Source organism: Typopeltis vanoorti, chromosome 2 (genome assembly GCF_054136105.1).
Source record: "Typopeltis vanoorti isolate ZY-2024b chromosome 2, IOZ_Tvanoo_1.0, whole genome shotgun sequence".
Classification (NCBI taxonomy): domain Eukaryota; kingdom Metazoa; phylum Arthropoda; class Arachnida; order Uropygi; family Thelyphonidae; genus Typopeltis; species Typopeltis vanoorti.
Window position 1 is genome coordinate 139,080,500 of NC_143550.1, and position 24,435 is coordinate 139,104,934.

The 24,435-nt window shown below is 34.8% G+C and overlaps 1 protein-coding gene across 1 annotated transcript in view; it reads left to right on the plus strand.

The window, feature by feature from the left end:
• Positions 1–24,435, plus strand: part of Psa (puromycin-sensitive aminopeptidase) — a 218,977-nt gene that overhangs the window by 47,913 nt on the left and 146,629 nt on the right. Inside the window, exons 5-7 of the mRNA XM_090408456.1 lie at positions 8,948–9,148; positions 10,734–10,830; positions 19,177–19,325. Of these exons, the coding sequence (XP_090264582.1) occupies positions 8,948–9,148; positions 10,734–10,830; positions 19,177–19,325 (447 nt within the window). The remainder of the gene's footprint in view (positions 1–8,947; positions 9,149–10,733; positions 10,831–19,176; positions 19,326–24,435) is intronic.

The following is a 24,435-nucleotide window of genomic DNA, read 5'->3' on the forward strand; positions in this document are numbered from 1 at the left end:
CATTTCTTCAAATGGAAAAATTTATTTAAATCAGCCTTAAAACCACTGAAATTCTTGGATAATGGCAACAATATAGGTTCTGTGATCAGATAGTATATGAGATCTTAACTTCATGACGGGAGTTTATATTTATTTGTTGAAAAATTTGATAGTGCTTTAGCTTATCTCACTAATAGCAAGTGGTTCCTAATCATTTTGATCCACTTCAGTTTAGTAAATTTAAGAATTAATCATCTATGTACAGTCTGGTAGTGGTCTTCAGTGTGCCCCTGATAGTCTGAACAACATCAAGGTTATGATTGATCACTCATCAGCTCTTCTGTATCATATCTGGGGTGATGGAATTGCAAACAGTGATTATTTGCTGACACAGTTCACTCACTTCCTTCATCTGCATTTGATACATAATGTAAAATTCAATGTCGTAAAATTTTATTTAAAATTTCCTATCAATTTTACAGAGGTCACAAATCATGTGAAAGGAACAAAATCATCATCATCAAATTCTTGACATGTACCCTTAAGGGGTGTACAGGATATGATAGTACTACATGAAAAATTGACACCATTACTAACTTCCTATCTACAATTTTCCTCCAAATCAGTCTATTACTTGTCAAGACTCCAATATTATCATTATCAGATCTTATATTTCTATCGTCTAAGGCACATTGTACCGTATCAATCTACCTATATCTTGATCTTCCTCTGGGTCGTTTTCCTGCCAACCTGGCAGTGAACACTTGTTTTGCTAATCTTTCCTCGCCCATTCTGTTTAAGTGACCATACCACCTGAGATTAGCTCTGCTAAAGCATTCCTGGATGCCGACAATGTCAAGTTCTTTCCTAATATCCTCGTTTTTCATATGATATTGTGATTGATGCCATCTGTTCACGCCTCTAATCGTTCTCAGGACTCTCATATCTGCATTCTCTAGTCTTTGGTCAAGTGTTTTACTTCTCACCCAGCTCTCAGATCCATAAGTTAAAACTGGTTTGAACACTGTCTTGTATACAGCTAATTTAGTGTTCCGACTAATTTCTCTCTTATTCCATATGAATTTATTCAATTGACTTCCCACCATACCAGCTTTGTTGATTCTATTGTCTATTTCCATATTTAATTTACCATCTTCACTAAAAATCGTGCCTATGTAGCTGAAATGTTTTATTTGTTCCACAGGTTCCCCGTTCACAACACAGTTGACATTTTCAACAATTCTACCTATTTTCTTTGTCTTTGTAAGGCTGACCTTCATACCATATCTATTACAACAGTTATTCAATTTAGTCAGGGAATCTTGCAGACTTGTAGTGGATTTATTTAGAACTATAACATCATCCACATAAAGCAAAGAGCTGACATTAACATCTCCAATTTTGATATCATGTTTAATACCACTTTCCTTCATAATGTGATCCATATAGATAATGAATAACAGAGGGAATAATGTACATCCTTGTCTCACACCAGATTTAACATTAAACCATCTCCCTGTACTTCCTTCAATTCTAATTGCTGACTTACAACTCAAATACAGACTAAGTATTGCTTGATATAATGCCCCATTGACACCATATAACTGTAGCGTATTGAATAGCTTCTCTCTTGGCACCTTGTCATATGCCTTTTCCAGATCGACAAAACTTGAATACAGATCTTTGTTATATTTCCGTGCTTTCTCGACTATTTGTCGTAAAGTGAAGATCTGATCCTGACAGCTTCTATTTGGCCTGAATCCAGCTTGTTCTTCGCCAAGCTTTTCTTTGCAATTCTTCTCGACCGTTTCTCAAGTATACTTGCATAGATCTTGCCAGGAATACTCAGTAGAGAAATACCTGTGTAATTCTCACATTCAGTTTTATTTCCCTTTTTATATATGGGCACTATTAGAGCTCTACTCCAATCATCAGGAATTCGTCCCTCTGTCCAGGCTTTCTGAACTATGCAGTGCAGCCACTGTAAGACACTTATACCACCATACTTCAGCATTTCTGATCGAATATCATCTACTCCTGCTGCCTTTCCACATTTCAAGCCTTTGATGGCTTTTTCTACTTCAAGAGTGGATATGTATTCCTGACTGTATGCCTGCTGAGTGTTTTTTTACCACTGTGCTATCACTGCTTGTTTCATTTAGCAATTTTTCGAAGTAATTACTCCATACTCCCAGGATATCTTTTTCTCCTGTTTTCATGTCACCGTTATCATCTCTAACTCCTTTTACAGCACTCTTTCTATCATTTCTAAGATTCTTCAACAACCTCCAGAATATCTTCCCACCTTCTTGATATTTTTTTCTATGTTCTTCCCATGACTTTTGTTTAGCTAGTTTTACACAGTGTTTCACTTTCTTTCATTTGTCTCTGTATTCTCTAAGAGCAAAAGCTGACTTATTTGCCAGGAAGTTTTGATATGATTTCTTCTTTTCCTTCACTGCCTCTTTAACTTCCTGTGTCTACCACAGAGTCCTGATTTTTCTATCCTTGCAGACAACTTCACCACATGCCTCTCTGGCTGAATCAATCAGGGTTTTCTTCAAAGCTTGCCACTGAATCTCCAAGGTTTGGTTCCTGTTCTGAAACTCTTTCATTTTTTCTTCAATAACCTTTGTGTATTTTAGTCTACAGTTCACATCTGAGAGTTGCTCAACTTTCATTCACTTTAAAACTTTCTTACATGTTATTCTTTTCAATATGAAATTCAATTTTATCCTGCTCAAGACTAAATAGTGATCGCTTCCAATTTCAAATCCTCTGTACACTCTTGGTGTCCTGTATCAGGGAGAAAACATCACTATCAACAATAACATAGTTAACGAGACTTTTCTTATTCCTTGCCTCTTCTCTCCATGTGAATTTGTGCACATTTTTATGTTGGAACATGGTGTTGGTAATAACCAGTCCATGTCCTGAGCAGAAATCCAACAAGTATTTGCCATTATTATTAGCTTTGCTCTTTTCTCCAAATTTTCCCAAAATATTTTTGTTTGTCTGACAATCATTTCCTACTCTGCTATTCAGATCCCCAACAAGGACCAACTTTTCCTTTTTCATTGTGTCAGTTGCTTTTTCTAAAGCGTCAAAAAATTCCTCCACTTCTACTTTAGTAGAACCTTCTGTGGGACCATAGGCACAAATAAGTCTCATTGTGCAGTTCTTCATTCTCATATTTGCCCACATCACTCTACTCGAGACAGCCTGCCATTCAAGAAGATTAGCCTCATATTTTGTGTTGAATACTATGGCTACACCTTTTTTTTACTTGATTGTCATTGCCGGAATATAACATTTTGTATTTATTGCTCAGAAAGATCTCGCCAGTTTTTGTCTTTTTTGTTTCCGTCACTCCTATTATGTTGATCTGGTACTTAAGTAATTCCTCAGCTAGCTCTATTTCTTTGCCATTCAGGCTTCTTACGTTGATAGTACTGATCTTTAACTCTGGTGATGTTGTGTTTGGGTGTGTTTTCAGATTTGTTCCAGTAACTGACTTTTCACTGTTCGCCTTGGTTACCTGGCAAAAACAACAGGGGCCTTGTTTAACCGGGCAATGCCCCAGCTGGCATGAAATCTGTAAATTAATGGTGAAATACTAATTGTAAACTTGTAAATGTAACTGACTAAAGAATGAGATAGAATTGTTCAAAAATTATACAATGTTGTAAAGTTGGAATTACTCATTAAGTTGAGTTAATATTAAGTTCTGATTTGAAGTTGTAGGGGTAACAGAATATAAAAGTAATTCTGTCCCAAGTTAAGAGGATTAGACAAGATTATGTTGACGTGATAGTGAACAAAGGTATTGAAGGTCATTCAGATGTGGAGATTTTGCCGCCAAAACTGAAGGGCAAGACAACAGTGACATCAGTTATTTACAGAAGATTCAGGGTCTTGGACCTTAAAACAAGGAACCTCAGAATTGTATAAAAGAGGTCTTGAGACCTGTGGAGGGCTCAGGAGTTTTTCGTCTTGCTGTGTTCGTCGGATAATGACCCCATAGGCACGGGGAAAGGCCAGGAGCGGTAGATCATTCTGTTGAGATATATTTTCAGTAACAGAACATACCACACGCGACCAGATACACGCCATCTACAGTAGATCAAGAACCAATGATGAGCTATGCCACAATTCCTGGAAGAGGACTATACCAGGACGACCGAGAAGAAAAGCCGTTCAATGAAGGATAGTATATACGACAGCAGTCAACAGGACTGCTACAAATCTTCAAAGCTGGTAGGACTATATATGTTTCTATGAATTTGCGAGTAGATTCTATTGTATTAATGCTGAGGTAGTGATTAAGAATTGTATGTCCACTGAACATAGTATTCTTAAAATAGTTATATAAGCCGCTATAAGAAATAATTGAGGCTGAAAATTAGCTAGTATATATATTGAGAAGAAACTGTTAGCCAAAGATACAGATTGTAACAACCAGTAATTGCCTAGATTTTGTAGAGCAAGTTAATCAAGCATCGTGAATAGCTGGTCTAAATTGTAAGGTTATGATTTGAGTTTAAGATAGGCATTATTAGAGAGAAATTGTTTATTTGTGTATCATGTTGTCAAGTTGCATAAGGTAAAATAAATATGTTGTATTTGCTTAAAATTATTGCCTGATCTTTGACCAATGCACTGTTTCACAAAAATAACCGAACCTGTGTGCTAAAATTAGAGAAATTGCCACGACTGACTATTTAAGAAAATATGTTAGAAACTGATATTTTCTATAAGTGTTATAACTAAATCTTCTCATGCTATAAAATTAATTCAGGGTGTCACAGTCGAAAAACTATAAATTTTCCCTGAATTACATAGTGTGGGAGATAGTTAACTGTAACTGTGAATTGCCTATTTCAGAGGCCTTTCACTAACAGCCCTAACACCTGTAGGAAGTATAAAGGATTAGAAGTGGGGACTAAATTAACCAGCTTAAATTGGAACAAGGTAAAAAGTAGTTAACAGAAAGATTTAACAGAGTAGAAATAAAGTAGGCTTAGGAAGGATAAAGACAAACAGAAAAATAATACAAAAGGCACGACATAGATATTGAAGAAAACAATTAATAATTAACAACCAAAAAAAAAACATAACGATACACATTATTTTACAATAAGATGACTTGGGCACCATCACAAAAAAGAAATCTGGAAGGATCAAATCTGGCAACCAGTGAGCCAGTAATGAAACTCTTTTTCTCTCTCTCTCTCTGTCTGTCTGTCTGGAGGTCCAGACAGATTGGGAAAAATAGGTTTGTCATTTAGGCAGGCCTACATGCTGCTGGTCTCCCACATGCCAGAAGATACCTCATATTATCCAAAGGATTATATCTGCCAAGAAGAATTGGCCCAATTATAGAATCTGAAGTCAGAACACATGGTGTCCAGTTTGCAGCTGTTGCACCTTTCTTGATCTGAGTACAAAGTATAAGTGTGTTAGTTTTCACTTTTCCAAATTCAATTATTGTGTGTATGGATGAGAAATGCATCATCATAATGCTTTTGGTGCAGATGTGTTCCAGTTAAGTTTGTTGTCAGTTTTTAACTTCTGTGTCTGCTGAATCTTGTAAATTCTAAGTCACAGTCTTTACTATGCAAACATTGTATAAGGTAGATGCATATGCAGTTCAACTAGTCTGACAAATAGATTGATGGGAGGCACATTAAAAAGTGTTTTACTGTATTGCTTCAAGTCTGTACTGGTAAAGTTGAAAGTACCTCCAATTTCCAACTAACAACCTGTGGGTTTGAGTTCCATTATAGTATGGATGTTTGCTAAGGTCTTGAGATGGAATGATTTCCATCACTAATGAGATCTACAATTCTGCATATTGGAGGTCAGGACTACTGAATTATCTAGTCCTTAGCTGACCTGTGGTGGAAGTACTGCCCTATGAGTTTATAACCTTTTGTAGGTAGAATGGTCATACACGGACAGCTCTCAACAGTTGTTCATATTATGTCATCCTGACAGATCTTTACTATATTCCTCTCTGAATTTCCATTCATAGTGACAGCTTGAATTCAATAATCCAAAAGCACTGCACTTTCTGTTGCTTTCTGAATGGTGACAATTTGACATGCATGTATAACACATTGTGAGATGTAGTGTTGCACATGCATGCAGACACAACATGGTGAGTGAAACTTTTAAATTCTGCTAATACTTGTCTGTTAGCAAGAACAGAATGATGCATGTAGTAATTTTGCTGGATACATATCCACTTTTACCACTGTTACTGTATCCACTTCTTCTCAAGGGAAGTTTTGATTTTAAATGTAATGATATCTTATGGATAGCTCCAATTGCATATTTTGTGTGTATTGCACAATTCAGTAAGCCTTTGTTAAACTTTGTTATTGTAGGTTCATATATCAAAGAATTTTTAAACAATTATTTGGATAAAAAATACATTCTAAAACTTACTACAATTATTTTTCCTTCTGCTTGTTACTGTGCTTTTGGCAGCATGGAAGAAATAATAAATTTCATGGGAATGGTGCACATGCAAATATATATATATAACATCAAATACAGAGGTGCAGTATGAAAGAAAACATTTTCATTGCCATTATACTGCAAATTTTAAAAATTAAAAAAAATAATAATAATAAATTGAAGGAAAAAAATTACAATTGACTTCTCACTGCAGCAAATACCCCCCCCCCCCCTCCCCCCACATACACAGTATAACAAACATCTGAAAAGTCTCAACTACACCCCCCATAGCTACAATACTATGATGAAAGTGACACTTTGGCAAACTAATCATATTAACTGTTCCTGTAGACTAGTAATGTATAAGTTTGTTCTAATTACAATAGAATTGACTGTAAAAGGACTGAATTGAATGAAAGGAGCAAATTCAAACATATGAGTAACTAAAATGAAATAGAAGCAAATAAGATTGTAATTAGGTGTTTCAGGTATATATTTTACTTAGATCTTGTCAAACAAGATTTGGGTACAAAGTATAATTGAATTTAGTAGAGTTACTTATATTGGCATTTGGACTATGAACTATGACTTATATTGCATTTGGACTATGAACATCATTAATAATAATAATAACTTCCTCATACACGATGTTAAAATGGTACAGTAACATTCCTACTATAGCAAACTCATAGAGACATAGGAAACTGTTCATTAGAGGATAGTTTGCTATAATGAATTTCATTTTGCATCACTTTGTATTTATGGAGCTTTGTTGAAACTTTTCACTTATAGCAAACATTACTATAACAGAGGTGAGTGTACTACATAATTAAGTTTATATTATTACTGGCTTACTATCATATTAATCAAATTTTCTTCCAGATTAATCTGTTAGATCTGAATCTTCATTTCAATCTCAGGCACTAATGATTACATCAAGCTGTTTAGATTTTGGTCCTCCCCTGGTTCCTTTTCTTGGCATCCTAGCCTGTTTTGCCAATCTTTTCTTTCTCATTATAAATGATCATGCTGTATTAGATAATTCTGCTCTCGCATTCTTGAATGTAAGAGCTAGTTATGTTATTTAGTAATATCACTTACAAACAAGATTACTTAAGATTACTGAATGAAATTTATTGTCAGTTCCTTTCTAATGTCTTCCTTTTTAATAGAATATCTATTTTCAATCCTCTATTTTCTTCAGAATTCTTATATCTGTGGTCTTTATTCTTTGATACAATTTTTATAACCAAACTTTCAGATCTATAAGTTAAAATTAGTTTGAAGACTGCCTTGTAAACTGCTAATGTTTTAGCTTATCCACATCTTATATCATTTAAAATTATCCAGCTGACTCTACCTTACAAGCTTTGCTTATTCTATTAGCTCTACAGTATAGTAGTGCTCACTTTAGTGAAAGTCAACTGCACTATATAATCAATTTTATATTAGTACTGACTAGCTATTCAGATAGCTATGTAGGCATAATTTTTAGTATGCAGTGCAAATTAAATATGGAAACACAGTCTGTGTTCACTATAGTAGACACCACTATAAGAAACTCTCTCACTATAACAAACTGCTGTAAAGTTCCAACCATAGTCCCTTAAACATTGTACTTGTGAGACTATGGTTGGGACTTTTCATTAGTTATAATGAGAGAGTTTTTGTTATAGTTGTGTTTGATATTGAGAGTTGACTTGTATCACTATTTAGAAATTTATTACGCGGAATTGATTTTGCCTGAAATTGATACTTCTGAAGTGTAGTTTATTTTATTGTTTGGATGCATTATGCTGCTTAATAATATTTAAAAGAGCTATAGTCTGCTTTCTTGCTGAATGTTTGGTATACTTAAGAAAAGATGCTTAAGCTTCTGCTTACTTGTTATAGCAATTGTAATTATCCTGCTATTAAATAATTGCTGTGGCAATTGATAGGATAATTACTTAACTTTGACTGAGATGTCAGACTTTTTTTAGAAAGACAAAATATAATATTATTATGGAAATTCAGTACTATCATAAAGTGAATCATACATTTTTTGATAAGAACTAGCTGAAATAAGGCAACGTATGTGTGCCCATACTGGAATTTAAAACCCAAAGCCAGTATATTGGCTTTTAACATTTATTTATGTAAAATCAGCAGATGAATGTTAAATGATACGCTACACTCCATTGCAATTTCATTATATTTCATTCATCTGGGTGCTAATGTTCAATTTTTCAACTCTAACTTTTCATTTCAATATTTCTGATGTGCTTTAACTTTTTAAAACAATGCTCATATCCATGAGAAGTAATATCTTTAATGATTTGTCTCTAAATATTTATTTGGTAAGCAGACATTTTAAAAATAAATGAAGAATTAATCTTTATGTATTGTTTAATACATTATATTTCATAATAATAATACATTATATTAGCATAATATTTTTAAATGACCTTTAGATGATGTAGTTTTCTTATATATATTAAACTCAGTCATTTCATATCTTTGATAGAGTGTTATGAAAGAATGCCCAGTTACTTCAGATCCATCTCTCCATGAAGTTCACTTTGCAACAAGTCCACTGATGTCTACATATCTTGTTGCATGTGTAGTAGGGGAATATGACTATGTAGAAGGGCAGTCTGCAGATGGTGTTAAAGTAAGAGTTTATACACCAGTTGGAAAGAAAGAACAGGGACAGTTTGCTTTGGAGGTAAGCAAATACTATCAAGTATTCAACTGGCACAACTTTATGGAGGCAGTTGTTTTGATTTGATGTATCACTCAGTGGACATTATCTACATTTGTATTTATTTTTCTAATTCACTTCAAATTCTTTTCTAATTTTTTTTTTAAACCTTTCATTATATATATATTTTCTCTTTTTCTTTTAAACTTTCATTATATATAGAGAGAGATTTTTAATACAGATTTTTATTAATATTTAATTTTTTTACTCCAATCATTTATGTAAACATGTTTGTAGAAATGGATTTATCAAATACCTTGTTGGAGTTATGAATAAAAGTTTTTGCTTTACTAATGACAGTGAGAATTTGCTATGAGTTCACATTTTGTTGATATATGCAGTGCCAGAATTTATCATACATGTAGATTGTAGCTTATAAAAGGGAGGGGGCAGTAGGTGACTTTCATCATCTGGTGTGAGCTTATCCCATTGTTTATTGGCATGTTTGACAAAGGCTGTTTGAGTTTCAAAGCATTCCCATTTATCATCTGCTGACAAACTCACAATATCAATGTGCATTCATTCAAAAGAGCAGTAGATTGTTATTATTTAAAAAATGGGGAGAGGAAAAAGATTTAATGGAGAGTCACTTAAGCTTCCAAAGTTCTATATCCATAAATCAGACTGGAAATATCAGAATTATTGATTCTTTCTGTTAAAGAAACTTGTCTGAAAATTTCAGAGGAAGTTTTGTGTTTGCATATTGGTTTAGAACTAGTGCTTTAATGGATAGGACGTAATCAGTATTTTGGAAAATTTGATCTGTTACTGTGTTTATTTTAATTCAGGTAACATGAAGGAGCCTCCATAGCTCAGTCAGTATAGACGAAGCCCTTTGGTCGGAAAGACCTGGGTTCCATTCCCGTCAGTGACATGAGGAACTTTTATCTGGTTTCTTTCGACTAAAGGTGAGTTAGCCGGTCTCATACAGAGGTAGGGTTTTTTTTTCACTCAGAAACTCTGGTTTTTTGTCCCCCCCCCCCCCCTAGAACAGGCAAACCGTCCCCACGAACATACACATGGATTACAATCATGAATACCTCCCAGCCATATGCCAGTCCTGAGCCCAGGAAAAAAATGGGGGGTTGGGGAAAGCAATGGTGAACTACCCTGTAAAAATCTCACCGGAAATACTTTGTGGGCAATGCCTAGAGTCACCTACGGTCAGAAACGACTGAAAGGGAAAATCAGATCAAACATGAAGAAAAGGAAACCAGCACTGGTAAACAACCGCAAGCTTTATCTTTAAATTTACTTTGATTTAATTCCTAAACATTTTTCTCTGTGATTCCTCTGGAATTGCCCCATGATCACTCTGCACTTGTAAAACTGCTGCTTTAGATTATTGTATAATCATTGTAAAAACATTTCCTTTTTTCCTGAGTATAATGCTATTGCAAATGTTTTTCCTTTTGAGGGTGTTTTCTCAGTCAGACCAGTAAATTTAGAATAACAGAAGATGTGTTCGTGAAGTTATTCTGTATTTTATGTTATCATCATTTGTTAGACACATAAAGGTTAAAATCAGTGATCATATTACCACTTCCAGGTTGCAAAGAAAGCATTACCATTTTATAAGGAATATTTTGGTCTTCCATACCCTTTGCCAAAGATGGATCTTATTGCTATAGCAGATTTTTCATCTGGTAAGCATTTTTAATTAATTAAAATTTTTTTTTTATATAATAAAATTTGATTAATACATTATATTTAAAAGAACATTTCTTGCTCAGATGCAGACATATTTGAAATATGGAGGGGGGAAAAATAGAAATATTACTTACTGAAATTGTTTATCATTAGTCGTTTATCCAGTCAGATAAATTTTTGGGTTCCTTCACCTACTTAATAATAAAATCTGTATTATGATTAATTGAAACAGAAAGGTTATTTTTATATAAAATGAAGTATTAAATTCCTGGTTGTAAAAATGAGAGAAAGTGAAATACTAAGAAAAAAAGAAGAAACCTTGTGACAGATTTCTTGAACAGCTGAATGTAATCTTTAAGGAAATAGTGGTGGAAGGTCATCGCAGAGGAGAGGTAGACAGAAGGAAAGATGAGAGGCTTGTTTGATAGATTTAAAGCTGTGCTGTATGAATGTTGACCAGCAGCATGTTTTTTTTTTTTTTTTTTTTTTTTTTGTATGGGCTTAAAGGAAAGATGATGGCCAGTTTGGCAGAACGGTACCTATGAAAATACTTGTAGAAAAGTCATAAGACAAGAACAGAATGTGTGTCTATGAGAAATTGTTGGAGTGAGAAAGAGAAGCATCTTTAACTGGTTGTTCTCTTCTGGCATTTTTAAGATTTTCAGTGTCCCAACCGAAATGTGAGAAGTGTTCTAAGGTTATGCATAGTCTTCAGAGCTATCTTGTGTTAGGAAAGGCAAGAGATGTGTGACAGCCTGAAAGTAGAAATGCGATCTTGCCTGTAGATCTGAATATAATCCAAGGTAAAGAGAAGCGAGATCTTTGGTGTACGGAATAAGGCAGGACTATGGGTATGATCTGAGGTTAGTGAGAAGTCATTACAAATAGGAAGAAATGTGGACTAAAGTATAGAGAGCTCTAGGGTACTTCCAGCATTGATAAAAAAAAAAATTCCAAAGAGAGTAAACCATCCATTAATTGAAGTATGTAGTGAATGACAAGGAGGAAACTAGCATCCCAATTGTAGTTTGGTAAGTAGGTGCCCATTCTAGACTAGATCACATGCCTTGGAAACATCACTCAAAGTGATGTTTCCAGGGAGAAATCTCATGACTTTTTCCAGAATTTTTTTGGCTTTTGTCTAAAGGGGAGTAATGCTGATTTAGTAACTTTTGAATTCAAATAACTGTTTTTGCTTGGATTTTAGTAATGGTCATATCTAATATAAGGTTTTTACTTACAAAGTCAAAATTTAATTATTACAATACTTACCGAGTTTGGAGTTTTAACCTACATTTATAAAAAGCAACTTTTGTTATTGTATTACTATAAAAGACAAGATCTACAAAAGGAGAATAGCATCTTACCTTTTATATGCGATCAGATGCATTTTGGTTATATGGATATAGTATATAATATGGATAAAATATGGATATAGTATGCCCACAGTTTGTAGATCTCTGCTTGGTGGCTTGCCAAGAATAGTCGATGCATGGAAGGGGAGAAAGAAATGAAGGATGTACGAATTGGTCACCAACACGCGAAATCACATGCTTTATAGGTAAAATTTTCCAACTGTTATACAAGCAATATAGTTAACTACAATGATCTTAAAAGAGAAGTTAATTTTCCGATGTGTAATAATAAACAATTCATCCCACAATACGGACTGATTACCCTATTATCGGAATGGATTCTCCTCCTGTTGACATGTGCAGAAGTGTCAAAGGGTCTCGAATCTGTGGGTGTACTATAGAATATGTAAGGCTGGTGTGGTATAGAGCCACTTGAATAAATTTATAGGGAGCAAGTATCCAAAACATAAAGCTAGCATTCAAACTGATTTTAACATATGGATCTGAGAGTCATGTTAGAAATAAAACACTAGTTGATCAGAGAATGGTGACCACAGCTATGAGATATGAGAGTCTGGAAGAAAATTATAAGTGTGATGATGTACTAAACAGAACCATGTTAAAAATGAAGATATCAGAAAAGGAACACGACATTGTTAATATTCAAAAATTTGTAAGCATAGCTATTCTAAGATGGTTTGGCCACTTTAAAGAAAGATTAGCATACACGCATGCATGAATGCACAGAGTGTTTGAAACAAAAAAATGCAAAAAAATACCCAGATGAATACAGGTGGATTGATGTAATTCAGGAGTGCATTGAAATGTAAGAGTTAATTTCAGTGATCTAAACAAATAATAGACTAATTTGAAGAAATTTGTTAATAAGAAACTAGTAATGAAATATTGTGTTTGACTATCACATACCCTTGAGTGTATACACCCAAAATGATCATAGTTCATAACCAAGGTGACTTCTTTAAATTCCTAAAACTGCTTAACATGTGATTTTGAAACTTTGGTTGCATAAATAAAATTAAAGCAAACTTTTGGTTCCTGTAGATTGGTTAAAAAAAAAAAAAAAATGTTATATTTTGGGTTTCCACTAAATGTTGATAGTTATTGTGTCATTTTAACAGTATTCTTAGTTTTGCAAGGAAGGAATTAAATTATTTGTTTCCTCCATTACTTGATAACATACAATTTCCCAAACGGATTAGAAAAGTATGAAATCTATGAAATATAAGGAGGTTCCAAATTCTATGCTTTGTTTCATTATCTTCTGTAAAGTAAAAATGCAATAAGTACTTCCACATACTCTAAAACCCAAGTTACTCATGTCTTAATATATTTTCTCATAATGAAATTTTTATTATCTTAATTTAAAAAAAAAAAATGCAACTGTGCTGACACTAGACCAATTTTCTCCTCCAATTTTCACATTTAGTAAGATGACTTTTCTTTGTGATTATGGTTATTGTTTCTTCTTTTCACTCTTCAGCACATTATTAAAGATCACTTGCAACTTAACAGCAGAAATTTCTGTAGTTGCCTAATCATTTCTCTGCCATATGCCTTTCCACTTGTCATCTTCTCTAATACATTCATTATTTCATTTTTTTAGATATTGCTTCCAGTGTAATATTTAAATTCTTTCAACAATCTTATTCTTATCCTTTTCAGTTAACAGCATGCCATTTTCTATTCCTCATTATATTATTTTGCTTCCTTTTTTCAGAGCATATTTTCTTGTTATATAATACCTCATACAATTTTCCAGGGTGGCCTAGCACTGCAGGCTTCTGTATTTCTTCTCCCATACTGTCCACATAATTCCCCTTATCTTCTCTTGCATATTATCTCATTTCTTTCTCTCTATAATTTCTCAGATGAATTTTTATTTATTCTCTGAGTCTTGCTTTTTCATAGCCTTCATGATGTAATAAAAGGAATCTGGCTTCTAGCAAATCAAAAAAATTCTTGTGTAGTAAAATAAAACCTGAAATAGAGTTGGCAGTAGGAATGACCAATGTATCATCCCAATTGTGACATACAGATCAGGGACAGCCACTAAACAAACAAACAAATACTGGACAGAATGATGAAACTGACCATATAAAGAAGAGAGCATCATCAAATTCCTGCCATGTACCCTCAAGGGGTGTACAGGATATGGTAGTACTACATGAAAAAAATTACATCATTACTAACTTCCTATCTACAATTTTCCTCCAAATCAGTCTGTTACTTGTCAAGACTCCAACATTATCAGATCTTATATTTCTACCGTCTAAGGCACTTTGTACCGTATCAATCCACCTATATCTTGGTCTTCCTCTAAGTCATTTTCCTGCCAAACTGGCAGAGAACACTTGTTTTGCTAATCTTTCTTCGCCCATTCTGTTTAAGTGACATTACCACCTGAGATTAGCTCTGCTAATGCATTCCTGGATGCTGACAATGTCAAGTTCTTTCCTAATATCCTCGTTTTTAATATGATATTGCCATTGATGCCATCTGTTCACGCCTATAATCTTTCCTCAGGAATCTCATATCTGCGTCTCTAGTCTTTGGTCAAGTGTTTTACTTCTGACCCAGCTCTCAGATCCATAAGTTAAAACTGGTTTGGACACTGTCTTGTATACAGCTAATTTAGTGTTCCGACTAATTCTCTCTTATTCCATGTGAATTTATTCAGTTGACTTCCCACCATACCAGCTTTGCTGATTCTGTTATCTATTTCTATATTTAATTTACCATCTTCACAAAAAATCATGCCTAAGTAGCTGAAATGTTTTACTTGTTCCACAAGTTCTCCATTCACAACACAGTTGACACTTTCAATGATTCTGCCTATTTTCATTGTCTTTGTCTTTTTATTGCTGACCTTCATACCATATCTATTACAACAGTTATTCAATTTAGTCAGGGAATCTTGCAGACTTGTAACGGATTTATTTAGAAGTATAACATCATCTGCATAAAGCAAAGAACTGACATTAACATCTCCAATTTTGATATCATGTTTAATACCACTTTCCTTCATAATGTGATCCATATAGATAATGAATAACAGAGGGGATAATGTACATCCTTGTCTCACACCAGATTTAACATTAAACCATCTTCCTGTACTTCCTTCAATTCTAACTGCTGACTTACAACTCAAATAAAGACTAAGATTTGCTTGATATAATGCCCCATTGACACCATATAACTGTAGCGTATTGAATAGCTTCTCTCTTGGCACCTTGTCATATGCCTTTTGCAAATCGACAAAATTTAAATACAGATCTTAGTTATATTCCTATGCTTTCTCGACTATTTGTCGTAAAGTGAAGATCTGATCCTGACAGCCTCTATTTGGCCTAAATCCAGCTTGTTCTTCACCAAGCTTTTCTTCCACAATTCTTCTCACTCGTTTCTCAAGTATATTTGCATAGATCTTGCCAGGAATACTCAGTAGGGAAATACCTGTATAATTCTCACATTCAGTTTTATTTCCCTTTTTATATATGGGTACTATGAGAGCTCTACTCCAATCATCGGGAATTCGTCCCTCTGTCCAGACTTTCTGAATTATGCAGTGCAGCCACTGTAAGACTCTTATACCACCATACTTCAGCATTTCTGGTCGAATATCATCTACACCTGCTGCCTTTCCACATTTCAAGCCTTTGATGGCTTTTTCTACTTCAAGTATGGATATGTATTCCTGACTGCATATCTGGTCAGTGTTTTTTATCACTGTGCTGTCATCGCTGCTTGTTTCATTTAGCAGTTTTTCAAAGTAATTACTCCATACTTCAAGGATATCTTTTCCTCCCGTTTTCATATCACCTTTTATCATCTCTAATTCCTTTTACAGCACTCTTCCCTCCATTCCTAAACTTCTTCAACAACCTCCAGAATATTTGCCACCTTCTTGATATTTATTTTCTATATTCTTGATGACTTTTGTTTAGCTAGTTTGACACAGTATTTAGCATTCTTTCATTTGTCTCTGTATTCTCTAAGAGCACAAGCTGACTTATTTGCCAGGAACTTTTGATATGCTTTCTTCTTTTCCTTCACAGCCTCTTTAACTTCCTGTGTCCACCATGGAGTTCTAATTTTTCTATCCTTGCAGACAACTTCACCACATACCTCTGTAGCTGAATCAATTAGGGCTTTTTTCAAGACTTGCCACTGAATCTCAAAGGTTTGATTCCTGTTCTCAAACTCTTTCATTTTTTCTTCAATAATCTTTGTGTATTTTAGTCTACAGTTCACATCTGAGAGCTGCTCAACTTTTATTCGCTTTAAAACTTTCTTACATGTTATTCTTTTCAATATGAAATTCAATTTTATCCTGCTCAAGACTAAATAGTGATCACTTCCAATTTCAAATCCTCTGTACACTCTGGTGTCCTGCACCTGGGAGAAAACATCACTATCAACAATAACATAGTCAATGAGACTTTTCTTATTCCTTGCCTCTTCTCTCCATGTGAATTTGTGCACATTTTTATGTTAGAACATGGTGTTGGTAATAACCAGTCCATGTCCTGTGCAGAAATCCAACAGATATTTGCCATTATTATTAGCTTTGCTCTTTTCTTCAAATTTTCCCAAAATATTTTTGTATGTCTGACAATCATTTCCTACTCTGCTATTCAGATCTCCAACAAGGACCAGATTTTCCTTTTTCATTGTGTCAGTTGCTTTTTCTAAAGCCTCAAAAAAATTCCTCCGCTTCTACCTTAGTAGAACCTTCTGTGGGACCATAGGCACAAATAAGTTTCATTTTCCAGTTCCCCATTCTCATGTCTGCCCACATTACTCTACTTGAGACTGCCTGCCATTCAAGAAGATTAGCCTCGTATTTTGTGTTGAATACTATAGCTACTCCTTCTTTTCCTTGATTGTCATTGCCTGAATATAACATTTTGTATTTATTGCTCAGAAAGATCTCGCCAGTTTTTATCTTTTTTGTTTCAGTCACCCCTATTATGTTGATCTGGTACTTATCTAATTCCTCAGCTAGCTCCATTTCTTTGCCATTCAGGCTTCTTACGTTGATAGTACCGATCTTTAACTCTGGTGATGTTGTGTTTGGGTGTGTTTTCAGATTTGTTCCAGTAACTGACTTTTCACTGTTCGCCTTGGTTACCTGGCAAAAACAACAGGGGCTTTGTTTAACTGGGTGAAACCCCAGCCTGCATGAAAATTTGTCATGTTGTACCATCATTTTTTATTTTGGTTTAACCAGTAAGAATACAATATGGTCGGCTAAATCCCAAATTGCCAGCCCATTCTCGTTCGTTCAGTATCCAAGTAGATACCCAACAGTGTGCACCACAAGAAGGTGAGGATTGGACATTAGGTCAGAAGCCCTGGTTGGTTCTCTGCATTCCTTTAAAGGCTATGTGGAGGTCTCCTCTCAGTTATACAGCTTTGACCTTTAAGCACCCCAATGGAGAGAGCCATGCTGATAATCAGACCAAGACAAAGAATGAAGGTATAAGAAAAGTGTTGGATACAGGGGAAGAGGTTTTAAAATTTGAATGAAAATGACAGGATATATTACACAGATGAAAAGTGATCAATGAACCAAGATAATCACTCAGAGGCATACGAAAGTAGATAAATTCCTGGATGACTAGTGGAGATAGTTGAAGAATGTTGGCATTGCGAAGCCATCAATAGAGAAAGATGGAGGCACTGGCCTGGTTGGCTGAGTGAATAGTATACCTGCTCTCTAACCTACAGGTTGTGGGTTCAAATCTTACCTTGGACATGGATGTTTGTAAAAGCCTGCTCTCTAGACAAGCATGATAGCAAGTTTATAAGACTTGTCTTCATTTAAAAAAAAAAAAAGTGTGCAGAGGGCCTGCAACCAGAAAGTTATAAATGCAGATGGCAAATATCATATACACTGTCCCTATACCAAATACCATGGGACACATGCAAATATAAACCAAACGTGTTTATTAATAGTGTGTTGTCAAATCTTTGTTCCTAATAAAGATTAATACATTGCAAAGGCTTTCTCTAGATATCTGATTGGTGGTGTATTGTGCTCTACTCCTTTAAATCATTTTTTTATTTTTAAGTTCCATTAAAGAGGAGGATGCTCTCTTGGTTTATTTTGTATTCCATTTCATCTTGCAGATGTTTATCACATTTAGGTTGGAGTCCTGCTAGACACTGCCTTAAAATCCTCGAATATTTTAGCCATTACTCTGTAACATGGAGCATTGTGTTGAATATGGGCTCAGTACCATAAAATTGGCCCAGTATAGAGTGTGCACACAGTTGTTCAGAGCACTAGTCTGAGACTAGTGCTCTGAACTGAACCCATTCACTACAATCAGTGGATCTAATGATCTCCAAATTTCATCATTGGGATGACATGTTAAGGTAAAAAAGCATTTTTCAATCATTCTCTATACTAAAGTTGTTAATCTGTAATGTGTATTCATTGTTAACAAAGGTTTGTGGGCCTCAGTTCAATCATGTAGCTCTGTGTCCCCTTCAGGGATTACTTGTAGCTGCTTATATCTTCAAACACAGATTTTATAGGATCTGATGCTGAGAGGAGGTAGCCAGTCTTTAAAAACTGTTAATCATTACTTTAGGCTTGCCTGGTTGTATGTTGGATTCACTGACAATCTGTTACTCCTCTCTGAAATGCTTATTCTTTCTGTCTACTCCTCTCTGAAATGCTTATTCTTTCTGTCTACTCATCTTTGCATACACGATTAGAATGGCTTCTGAGCAAACCACTGATTTTCTTTATAGGGTACAAAATTTGCATATTGCAGTCATCCATTTTTCTTAAGTTAGAGTGGTATTCCATAACTTCTAATAGAATTTTGTGTGTGTGTGTGTGTGTGTGCATATATATAGAATTTTTTTTCTTGCCTTGCAATAATTTTATTTATTTGTAATATCTTGCTATTTATGTTAATATTAACAATTTTTTTTTTATTATTGCTGTTTTAGGTGCTATGGAAAATTGGGGTTTGGTAACATATCGGGAAACTTGTCTTCTGGTTGATTCTCAGAACACATCAGCTGACAGAAAACAGTGGATTGCTGTTGTTGTTGCTCATGAACTGGCTCATCAGTGGTTTGGCAATCTTGTAACAATGGTAATAAACTATGTAGAAATTAGGTTAATATATTGCTTCACAATTTTTTTTTAATTTTTTTATAATAGGATAAATAGGATAAATTTTCCCTGTTAACAAGTGAACATTTTAGTATTTTTTAAAATAACATGACATCATGATCAACAACAAAAGAAGATAATAGAAAATTTATCACATTTGAAAGAAAAGTACTGAGGAAAGTTTTGGACCATCTTACAATCAGTTATGAACAAAGACATAATGAGAAACTATGAAACAACTTTCAAAGACTCAACATTTTGTCATTTATAAGAAGTGAGAGAAATGAGGTTTGGTCTCATTTGGAGAACAGATGACCAGTTAATCAAACAAGGGCACACAAAATTAACAAGAAAAGACTCCCCTGAGTAGAATGGATGGATGGATGTATTAATGAAAGATCTATGACATCTAGATATATTACCACCAGATGCAGTGTATGATAGAGACAGATAAAGAAATGCAGTGATGTTAGCATTAGACCTAAATGGTCCATTAATCTGTTAAAGAGGAGGAATTTGATGCTAATGGATCATTAAGCTCTTTAGAATGGGCATCTTCAAGTGTAACTGCTAAAGTCCTGCATATTATGATATCTGCAAAATGTATATTTCATTTGCAAGTAACTGTATTTATGCATTCAGGATTAATAGAGATTATATTTCTACCATTCTTAACATAAAATATCTATTACATTTATGCTGTTTCCTTTTTACTAGTAATATATTTGAATTGTTGACATGGTTAGCTGAGTGATTGCACTTCCATTCTCCAACCAGTATACTGGATTCAAGTCCCACTATAGGTATGGATGTTTGGGAAGGCCTTTGTAAGTGGTACATGAATTTCACTGTTCAGTATGAGACAATCACCCTGCATATTGGAAGTCTGAAGTGACTTAAATGTTTTGTGTTGCAATTATAGTGGCTTTTTTTTTCCCCTGATTATCTGTATCTTAGCTCACCCATTGTTCTAATGCATCATTCTTAGGCAAGGTTGACATTAAAAACACGTTGCCTCTCTCTGTTCACTGGGCATCTATAGATGCTGTATGGTCACTCCGATGCTCAGTGATGTGCCACACCAGGCCTCGCCTTGTAGTCCTGTTGTTTTCTTTTCTGGCGGCCTCAACTCTCTGAAGATCAGTCACTCCACACACACACACACACCATCCATCCATCTCATTGATGGGCTACCCCTTCCTCTTTTTCCAGCAACTTTACTTTCTATTACTGTTCTGAGAAGGCCTCCTTCCATCCTTTCAATGTGTCCAAAATATTTTAACTTTCTTTTGTCAATATCCTTGAGGACCCTTAAAGTTATACTGATCTTTTCTAACACCCATTCATTTGTATGCCTTTCAGTATATGATATCCTCAACAGCCTTCTGTAACACTACATCTCAAAAGCAGATATCCATTTCTTATCAGACTTCTTTAACGGTTCCAGGTCTCACATCCATAAGTCGCTGTTGGAAAAACAGCTGCATCCAAAATCCTCAACTTTGTTCCCATGGAGATAGATCCATCCTTCCAGATTTTAGACAGGTCTCTGACTGTTGTTTTAGCCATTCCTAATCTTTTTCTGATGTCTTCTGAACAGGCAATTCTTCACATTAATAATGGATCCCAGGTACTCAGACTTGCCGACTTCCTCAATTCTTTCTACATAAGATACACTTGTTTCTCAAGAGCTTCTCTGTTTGTTTGTATTTCCTTTGAGGACCATAATCTTTGTCTTACTAGGATTGAGTTAAAGTCCTCTGTTATTACTGATCTTGTTAACTTTCAAGATTTAGTCCTAGTTCTTCCATGTCATTATAAAGGAGTGCTGTATCATTACCATACCTCAGATTACTGATCAATCTACCTCCTAATCTAATTCCTGGCCTGAGCTCATCCAATGCTTCATGCATGATGTCCTCTGCATATATAATAAGCAGGTGAGGAGAAAGTAAACATCCTTTTCCAACTTGAAGCCAGTCAGTCAATCCAACACCTGTTCTTACCGTGGCTTCTTGCTCCCTATACAAGTTGGCTATCAACCTGATAGTGTGTTGAGAAAAACCCATTCTTTTCATTACTTCTCACAGTTTCACATGCTCAATACAGTCAAAAGCTTTAGAGTAGTCTAAGAAACACATTACCATTACATCCTTTTATAATTGTGCCTCCTCATCTGGAAATCTATTTCTTCACATTTATTAGTATAGAACTTTTCCTTGTCCTGCTTGATGGCTCCTCTGACTTCTCTATGTAATCTCTTGTATTCTTCAGTCCCTGTGTCTCTTTGTTTTTCCAACTGCCTTTTGATTAGTTCCCATGTTGAATCTGATATCTATGGGTCTCTTGGTCTTCTTATTGGGCCGAGATACTTCTTCGCTGTATCCTGTATTATCATCTTGACTCCTTCCCAAAGCATTTCTGGCAACATATTTTTAGTCTCCAAAAATATGTTGCCAATTAATAAAAATTTTATTGACGATAGTAATTTCTAATTATAGAAAATATGGATTTAAAAAATTCATCATAATCAAATTTTTGGCATATACCCTCAGGGGGTGTACAGGATCTTATGATAATACTACATAAAAAGTTACATTATTACTAAACTTCTTATCACCAATTTTCCTCCAGATTAGCTTGGTATCCATCAACATTCCAATATTATCGGATCTTGCATTTTTGTCTTCTAAGGCACTTTTATTGTATCGATTCACTGCTATCTTGGTCTTCCTCTTGGTCTTTTTCTTGCCACCTGGCAAAGAACACTTGTTTAGCTAATCTTTCCTCTCCCATTCTGGTTAAGTGATCATATACCACCTGATTAACACATTCCTGAATGCTAACAATATCAAGTTCTTTTAATATCCTTATTTTTAATGACATTCTCATTGATGCCATCTGTTCAGTCCCCCTGATCTTTTTAAGGACTCTCATATCTGTGGTCTCCAGTCATTGATCAAGAGTCTTATTTCTAACCCAGATACATAACTCAAAATTGGTTTGAATGCTATCTTGTATAGAACTTTGCCATCTTCACTAAAAATGTTGCCTAAATAGTTGAATGTTTTACTTGTTCTATAGGTTCTCCATTCAGGATGCAGCTGATATTTTCAATGTTTCTGTCTATTTTCATTGTCTTTATCTTTTTAATGCTGATTTTCATGCTAAATTTATTACTACAATTATTTAATTTAGTTAGGGAATCTTGCAGACTTATACTTTATTTATTCAGAAGTATATGATATCTAGATGAACTACCACTAGATGCAGTGTGTGATAGAGACAGATAGAGAAATGTATAAAGTAAAGAGCTGAGATTAACATCTTAGATTTTCATATCAGGTTTAATACCACTTACCTTCATAATGTGATCCATATAGATAATGAATAACATTGGAGATAATATACACCGTTGTTGCACACCTGACCCTAACATCCAACCATCTTCCTGTACCTCCTTCAATTCTAACTGCTGATTTACTACTCATATAGAGACTATGTATTGCTTGATATAATGTCCCAATATACACCATATAACTAGAGTGCTTTGAACAGCTTTTCTCTTGAAACCTTGTCATGCCTTTTGCAGTTCTACAAAACTTAAATACAGATAATTGTTATATTCCCATGTTTTCTTAACTATTTGTCTTAAAGTGAAAATCTGATGATGACAACCTCTGTTTGGCCTGAACTCAGCTTGTTTCTCTCTTCCACAATTTTTCTTAGTCATTTCTCAAAAATACTTGCATAAATCTTACCAGGAACCCTCAGTAGAGAAATTCCTCTGTAATTCCCACATTCAGCTTTATTCCCTGAGCCTCCTTAGCTCAGTCAGTATAGACGAAGCCCTTTGGTCGGAAAGTCGGGTCCGATTCCCATCAGTAACGTGAAGACCCTTTATCTGGTCTTTTTCGACAAAAGGTGGGTTAGCTGATCTCATACGGAGGTAGGGGTTTTTTGTCCCCCAGCACAGCATTTACGGGTTTTTCAGCCCCACGAACACATGCATCTACGTATTAGGCCACTAGGCCTAATACGTAAAAAGGAAGAAGAAGCTTTATTCCCTTTTTGATAGACAGGTACTATGAGCATTCTACCCCATTCATCCAGAATTTAATCCTCTGACCAGGTCTTCTGAATCATGCAGTGTAGCCACTGTAAAACTTATACCTCTGTATTTGAGCATGATTCAGAAGCTGCCTGAAATGTAAGCAGGCAGCTGTCAAATTTTATCTGCTACAGCTGTCTGTTTACTTTTCAGGTTTATGATGACTTTTCTGTTTTCAAGTTTATATGTATTTCTGACTGCATTCCTGTTGGGACTTATCTACCATCATGCTTACACTGCTATTTCATTTTGCAGTCTTTCAAAGTAATTACTCCAGACATCTAGAATATTTTTACTTTAATTTTCATGTCACCTTTACCATCTCTGATTCCTTTTATAGTACTTGATCTTTCATTTCTAAGCTTTTTCAATAGCTTCCAGAATATTTTTCGCCTTCCTGATATTTATTTTCTATGTACTTGTCAAAGTCTTCCAATGGCTTTTGTTTAGCTAGTTTTCCACAGTGCTTTGCTTTTTTGCATTTTTCTCTGTATTCTCTAAGAGCACAAGCTGACTTACTTGCCAGGAACTTTCCATATGCTTTCTTCTTTTCCTTCACTTTTTAACTTCCTGAGTCCACTATGGAGTTCTGATTTTTTTTTCTCCTTACAGACAACCTCACCACATGCTTCTCTCTGAATCAGTTAATGTTTTCTCCAGGATTTGTCACTGAATCTTGAAGATTTGGTTCTTGTTTTCAAACTCTTTCATTTTTCCCTCAGTGATGTTTGTGTATTTCGGTCTACATTTCACCTCTGAAAGCTGCTCAACCTTGATTCATTTTACAACTTCCTTTCACACTCTTCTTTTCAATATGAAATTCAATTTTATCCTGCTCAAAACTGATCACTTCATATTTTAAATCCTCTACATACTCTTGTGTCCTGAACCAGTGGGAAAACATCACTGACTATCTTATCAGTGATAAGATAGGCAGTGAGACTTTGCTTATTTCTTGCTTCTTCTCTCCCTGTGAATT